The 8376-nt window shown below is 33.5% G+C and overlaps 1 protein-coding gene across 4 annotated transcripts in view; it reads right to left on the reverse strand.

Annotated features, from left to right (window-relative positions):
- The window catches only part of LOC123694887 (homeobox protein abdominal-A homolog), a 34564-nt gene extending 26577 nt beyond the window's left edge, over positions 1–7987 (reverse strand). For all 4 annotated transcript variants that reach the window (XM_045640495.1, XM_045640494.1, XM_045640493.1 and 1 more), the window contains exon 1: positions 7256–7987. In XM_045640495.1, the coding sequence (XP_045496451.1) occupies positions 7256–7853 (598 nt within the window). In that variant the 5' untranslated portion in view covers positions 7854–7987. The remainder of the gene's footprint in view (positions 1–7255) is intronic.
- Positions 7988–8376: the final 389 nt, after the last annotated feature.

Here is an 8376-nt window from a genome sequence, read left to right on the forward strand (position 1 = left end):
ATGGTTAACAATGCCAGCATAATCAAGACAATTATAAAGTCATACAATTTCATCTTTTTAGAGATTTTCCACCGATACTGCATGTTTTATTGTTTACAATTATGATATCGCTCGGTTATAAACCTTTTTTTCCCGACTGTTATATGCGCTTTACTGGTCCTTTTTTAGTTTTCAGTAAGTTTTTATATTGTAACAGCGGCGGAGTAGTAGATGTTATTGGAATTAATAAAAATAATTTATCGATTTCAGTTTATTCATAGCTCATTTAACCGTTTCGCAGAGTAAGCGCGTGTTGCGTGTTTCATACGAGTAACGACGCAATAGAGCACAAAATTTCAAAAAGTTTAAAGTGATGCGAGATTCTTTTTAATTATTAGCGCTCGTTCAGAGTAAACAAATACAATTTATAATACAATACACTGAACAAAAGAATTTTGTTTACTATATAAAACATTGCATGATGCATCAGACCATGATTTAGGTAGGTAGACATTTGAAAAGAGTCGATATATTATGTTTAATCGTGACTTGCAGTTATAATTACCTAAGATTGGTTTGGTTTTCAATATTATTTTGTGATCGTCGCAGTTTGAATTGGGTTTTCTTTTTTACTGGGATATACCTAAGTACGTTTATAATTAACGAATATAGACATCATGTAGCATGTTCGTCAAGATTGATTTTAGGATTTTTTAAATAATTTAGATTGCAATAATTTAGATTAACACGTTAAGGTTTGCTGCAAATATAATTTAATTATCAAAAGTACTGCGACACCAACTTTTACAGGACGATTAAAGTACCTTAATTCGCATTAAAGTAACAACTCCGGTTTTGTAAGGCACTAAAATTAACCGAATTATGCCAATCGGAAACATAAAATTTATTGATTACACAATCGGTAACCAAAAGTACTAACATAAAACATCGATGTAATTTTAAATGTCAACCGATATTCAGATAGGTAGGTACTTGAAAGTCACAATTCTCAAGAGATAAGCGCGTTGAAAACCGTTTAAAATTTAATTTTTTTAAGTGCCATACAAATCAGATAAGCTCTACATATCAGTCTTGGCACATGGATTTTTTACACTACTTCTATCTATCTAACTATCACTATTTGATAAAAATTATTGATTAGTTTAAGAATAAGTATACGATAATTAGATATATTATTGTATATATGTACCTATAGGTTAACTCCTCGTTAAATAATATGAAATTATATAAGCTTAATATTTATTGTAGAGCATTTGAAATTAGAAGTCTTTAAATATCATTCAATTTTTAGATTGATCAATTTTATTTATTAATCCATAAGCAATGGAATTGTAAGCACATAAATATCTATAAATTAATTATTACTTGTGTACCTAGTTATGTACCTAACTATGTTAAAATATTTGAAATTGCTTTAGCAAATAAGCCAAAGATGTAAATTAATTTATTGACATGAGGTAAATTTATCATTATTGCACTTATTCTAACAACTAGAAATTGGCAATCAATAAAATTATGAAGCATTCTTATCACATGGGAAGCACGGTGAAGCGTTCTGATTGGCCAGCGGCGTCGGCCATGTTTACTCCGCGCATGCGCTATGCGCGCCTACAAGTGGCCCATCTTTGTAACCGGTATATCACCTCTTCTGGCGGGAAATATTCTTTTTGTACTTATTGGTTGAAGAGATTCAACGTGAAGCATTAGTTGTGAGAAATTAAAATGTATTAATGCATGTTATTTGAATGCAACATAAATACCTACTTATACATATTTAGTTGCTTCTATTGACTCACATTGATGATTAAAAAATCCTATAAGTATCTGGTACCTATTTGAATAAAACAAATTATGAACTACCTATCTCTTCTCTTATTTATAGGTATCTACTAAAATTAAATATTTTGTTTATTATTACATTAATTTTTTTTTCTGTCATATAACGATAACAAGTCTTCCAAAATATGTATTAGTAAATAATTTTAAAATTACAAAGTACCTGATGATATATCGGCACATAGAGCTCTTATTTTATTTAGAACACGGTGTGGGGGGACATAAAATATAAATTACATCATAAAAAGTATGACACTATCATAATATAAATGATTAATAAATTCCATTATATTATTTAAAAAAAATATAGTAAGTCAAACATCTACAACCGCTGACGCAGTATTGGGCACATCCACATAATTCGTGTTTGAATCCACCGAGACGGCCGCAATAATTCTTATAACCTTCTATTAGTAACAAATCACGTGAAGAGACCATTTTAAAACAGAAACAAGTCGGTTATAGTCCATTTGGTATAATTTTAGTGAGCTATGAGCGCGTTACGATGGCACATTCGCTTTGATTATGGGTTCTTTACATGTTATTGATAGCGGACATGTGCCAGGAAGAACTCCTCGTTTGAGATGAAAAAAATATCATATTCACACTATATTTAATGCGGATTAAAAATTATATCATGCAACAGATCGTTAGTCTAATTTCAACTTTCCTTTCATGAGTCAAATATCTCGAAATCCTCTTATAAAATTAAATGTATGGTTACCTCTTCAATAATAATTCAATATTATAGCGATTGTGGTTATAACGAATTTAATACTGATAGCAAATTTAATATTCAAATTTGAATAAAAAAAATATAAGTTAATTTTAATCGACTCGTGGGTAAACGCCCTTCAAGAGATAAATCTTTTTAATGTTCGTTATACGCAACAGCTACTTTGGTATATTTTCAAAGTGACATTCATTAGTGGAATAATTATGAGAATGGATTGTTATTTATTGAACTGAATAAATTTATCTGATATAGTTCTAGAGCCAATTCTAACATTATTATCGGCATATGTTCGGGTATTTTAAGAGAATTTATTTGCCGAGACGCGTCTTTATACTTATATAACCCACAAATGTTTTATATTTACATTTGTGACCGTTCAAAAAGTTCGCTTTTTTAAATCATATTTTTAATTATATTTAGGTACCTACCTGTTATTTTACTTAGGTAGGTTATATCCTCCTATAGGTAAATATGTTATTTGATTAAATCTTGTAATCCTAAGAAAATCTAGTTTTATTTGTGTTTACAGCTGTTTTAAAGAAATTAATATATTTACTTGGATTGATTAAAAATACCTACCCATCTAAAAATTATTAGTATTAAATTGAGATTAAAAGATTAACAAATTATTGTTGCTACTAAGGTACCTACCTACCTACTTATAATTTCCTATGTGTTTTAACACAAGCACTATTCTATTCAATTAGATATTACTTGACAATATCCCAAGTGTTTAAATAATATAAAAAATAATCATAATCAACCGCTATTAAATTGGCCGGTCGTAAACTAGCCAAACAAAGTTTAGGAAAGAACGGTAGTATTGCAATAAACCGCAAATAAAAAATAATTGTACCATTGTATTCAAAGCGTACAAGCAGTAAAACTTTAATAGAGTACCGTTTTTGAGTACAAAGTGGACCTCACATGTGAACGCATGCAGTGCAAATCTAACGGGCCATGGCCTAGGTTAGTTTTGTTTGCTTTGATGCTAGACTTGATAGCCATGTGGCTAGGTTGTTAGGTCATATAGAAAGCGAAAAGTAGGTTACTATTAACGTTTTTAAAATACAAAATATTATTGTCCTTTTTTGTATTTAGGTAGCTTGATGATTTTTCTATCAAATATCTTTATGTTCTAGTTTTTTTTACACACCTACTATGTAATTATGTATATATATATAAGCAAATACTGTAGGTAACTATATATTAGGTATAGAATTATGGAGGTGATCATTATATTGGTTTTATTATTTTACGACTCTACATTTTTTTCAATAGCTACTTTTACTACTTTTACTACCGTTCTAAACCTACTATTAGAAGGTACCTACAGTGATTTCTAAATATTCAATTGAATTATATTAGGTATTTTTATAGCATTAAATTATTTATTAAACACCTATAGGTACCTATTATTATACCCCATTGATTTACTATCTATAGGTAATTTATTAACCGTACATCAATGTCCTTGTTTATTGAAAATTTTTATTCAGGCAATTAATTATTAATGTAGGTACCTAATTATATAGAATAATTACCTATTTAAGATGTGATTTGTTGATTTAATGAATGAGTGTATTTATATTTTTACTATCTATGTGTAGATATTAATTTTTCCCATACCTATATAATTATTTATATATGTAGATACATATTAAATTTCTCATAAAATATAACATTTTATATATTATCTAGTACCTAGTGCTATATATTATATAGTATGTACCTACCCTACACCGACGGCTACGGCCGGCGCGGCGGCGCTACATTTTGTAATAGTTATAGGTAACTATGTACTAGGTAGTAGGTAGATAGATATTATTATATTGAAAGCATGATTTTTATGGGCTTAATTATCTTTGTACTGTTTTCTTAATATAAATCTGTTTTATTTACAGTTAATAATTCCACGATTATCTCTTTTAAATTGATTTGATAAAAACTATGTAGAGCATTGAGATAATATTAATATGGAGCAGACACCACGAACAAAATCTGTGCGCCAAGCGCGGCGGCGCGGGGCGCGCGAATGACGGCTAGACAGTCATAGATTATGCGATGTCACTGACTCACCGCTATAGAGGCGACACTTTGTTTCATTCTGTCTATTTTATTGGGTGCCACTCCTGACATGCACGTTGACTTGAAATTTTCTTTGTACTTACTTAATATTTATTTTAGGTATGAACTGACTTTACTACGCGGGGCTAACAATATCTGGCATATAATATAGGATGATGTAAATAGTGACGTCATATGGAATAATTTTTTTTTTTTTTCGTGTTTTAGGTTCAGTCAGGGCTATGGGAAGTTTTATTCCTTACAAATTGAGCCTTTTTTAGAAAAAAAATAATTTTTCCCTTTCTTCACGGCCCAGACATGGAAACCTTGAATAGAAAAAATATTAATTACTTATCTCTGAACTAGCGGTCCGCCCCGGCTTCGCCCGTGGCACATATTTCGCAATAAAAAGTAGCCTATGTTCTTTCTCAGGGTCTTAAGATTGTCTGTGCCAAAGGAGAATGCCCATGAAAGTATGGACCACAGTACAGTGTTGCGTCAATGCCAGAGTGGTTTTGGAGGGTTCTTCGATATTCAAAAGATTTTTACCAATTGATTTTTTTGTGATAAAAACAGGGGTTTTCAAGATATTGAGAAAAATGTGAAATAACCTCAAAACTTAAATAACCCCGATTTAGTTAGGTTTATGTGTGATTTAGGTAACATTTTATCGTCCAAAGGTTATTTTTCGATTAACATATTTAATCTATGCGTAGAGCTTATGCTTTCAGACAAAGTCTATCTGTTCATCGACTAGTGTAGGTAGGCACCAGAAATCTTCCGGGACGGATTTCAAGAAAACCTAAATATATACTTAAAAAATGCCAATTGAGTTTTTATTCGGTTTACATGTTGTTGTTGTTGTTGTTGTTTGAATAATTTTTTCACTACATATTCGAAGAAAGAAACAAATAAGAAATAACTGGTTACCTACCAAGCTATGTCATAATAATATTTTTTTTATATATACATATTTATATTATTTTACTTCACTATCTTTGTTAAAACAACCTACAGTGTATAAACAATACCTTAAAGAGTGATTTATGTTAATTGATTTTTTTTGTAATTCAATGAAAACAATAATCGATATTAATACATTTAGCTATTTACCATATTAAATGTAATAAGTTACCGCTTGGTTACCGTGGTAACCGGTAATGGACACTAAATCTATAATAACGGATCTAAACAATTACATGTCTTATTAGATTTTACAAAACATTCCCTGTTCAAAATATATTTTCCGATGGTAAGAAGGCCTCTAAATTGCCGAGATTTTTTTTAATAGTATTGTTGTCTTGATGCATGAGAAAAACCAGTACCAAAAATGGGCATTCTCCTTTCATCAAAATCGGTCCAGTAGTTTATGAGCCTATTAATTACAATCAAACAAACAAACAAAGTTTTCCTCTTTATAATATTAGTACAGATAAATAAATAATAATTCAATTATACGTTCAAGTCAGTAGCTTATACAATATCAATTAAAAACTTGATTAAAATCAATTAACAAAAAAAAATTGGTGATTGAGTAATTGATTTTCATATTTCATGATTTCACCTTTTTTCAATTAACAACCAGTCTATGCTTTTCTAAATATGTAAAATTATTATTTTATACTATAAAAATATACGCCAGCAAATATTACTAACAACACTTATTTCATGCCCAATGTCATATCTTAAATTTTTAATCTATGACAAAATGTCGCCCGCCAAAAATTTTGCTCTAACTAAGTTTTAAAAATTATTATCTAGTTACTTACTGATGAAAAGTTATTCCTTTGCACTTTTCCGTATTCTTTGTATTATTTGTGCAATATCGTAACACACACGTAGGCATATTTGATGCGTTTCACTTTAAAACAAATAAAAAATGAGCGTGACGTTCGCGCCAATGAGCGAGCAAGCGACTGAGTGCAGTTACGCCACATGACGTATGTTGAGTGGAACATAAGTGATGTAGGCGGTATCGTCTCCATATTAATATTATCTCAATGATGTAGAGCCGATATTTAAATATTCAAATAAGACTTGTTTTGTGACAAGGTGAAGACAATTGTAAACTTTTTAATTTTAATTAGATTATATTGTTTATATTCACCCATTGATTATTCATAGATACCTAATTAATGACACGTAACATCCAATTATTATTGGCTTAATAGGTCATACCGATGCAGTTTTATCTATTAAACGAATTTATGCCAGCGAATATTTATGTTTAAGCAGAATTCACTATAACAAGTTATTTTTTTTTTGTATTGAGGTAATACAAGGATAAATGTGAATTCATAACATGAATCACATCTTTACTTGTTATAAATAACGTTGCACGTTTCCGTTGTATGAAATCCAATTTGAAATAAGTAGGTAGGTAATCAAGAAATTACATGCTTCAAATCGTTTCCTACATTTATCTACATAATATTATAACATTAATTATTATAAAAACAAAAGACAATGCATAAAAACTAAGTTAAAGAACACAAACAATAAGCTATCGGAAATAAAATAAATTTCACACACTAACAATTACAACATTTCTTTTACAGATGAATTTCTTCTACGACAATCTAAAACAAACATGCAATCAAGAAGTAAACTATTTACCAGTAATAGACATCCAAGGATAGCGTGGTATATCGGGCAGGGGCTGTGCCGATGGCTGAGAGCAAGCAGCACCCATGGCGTCTACGGAAGCCGCTGACGCCGCCGAAGCTGCGCTCGCTGCCGCCTGATGGTAGAACTGGGCAGCCGCAGCCATGCTCGCTGAAGCCGCGGACACTGCAGCCCCGCCATTGTGTTGGCCCAACGCGTAGTTCACCATCGGATCGCCGCCCACCGCAGTTGGATATCGACAGCTCTTATCATCCGCAGACAAGCCGCTGCCTGCTGGGAACGGCACCGATCCACCGAACTGCTGGTGGTGCGAAACGTATGGATACATCCTCGCCGGTGCTCCCGGCGACGCTGACGATGATGAGGAAGAGCGCTGTGGGCTCCCGGCACCTGGTGAGCCGGCCCCCAGCGCTGCCGCCCCCAGGCCGCCAGATAACGACGACGACAGGGACGTCGAGAGCGACGACGACAAAGAAGATGAAAGTGAAGCCTCTATAGGAGACGCCCCAGCACCCGCGAATAAGTTCTGGTGGTGGAATTGCTGGTGGTATTTGGGGAGCATGCTATCGATGATGAACTTGGAACTCATCGCTCGGCGGCGACGCGGCGCGCGACGATCGCCTCGCGGGAGATGCGTTTATCGCCGGCGATTCGGATCGATTCTCGCGCGTGCACCTCTACTATGGCCGCGGATCGTTTATGACCCGCGTATGAGGCTCTACGACTCTGAATTCCCCGTCGTGGCGAACGTTACCGCTGCCGCGCGCCGTGTACGAGACGGCGAAACGTGTCACGTGGGTGCGAGCGAGACGCAGTGACTCAGCGGGGTGACGCGCCGGAACCCTCTCCGTCTCATTAATTCCTACCTGCGTGGCTTATATTAGAAAGAGATAAAAGCTATTCGCTAACGACCATTCCGCCGGCCATTCTCTGTAATGGCGCCGAGCCCCGCGCTACCCCGCACTCTGCTCGTCTACGCCAATAGTAATCCGGTGCAGAACATTCACCACCAATCACAAACCATTCCGGCACTTCTAGCTGTCAAAGTGAATGGCACTATGCAACAGCGTAACATTTTTTTGCAATAGTTTACGTTACGTATAATTTTATAA

Source organism: Colias croceus, chromosome 10, assembly GCF_905220415.1.
Source record: "Colias croceus chromosome 10, ilColCroc2.1".
Taxonomy (NCBI): domain Eukaryota; kingdom Metazoa; phylum Arthropoda; class Insecta; order Lepidoptera; family Pieridae; genus Colias; species Colias croceus.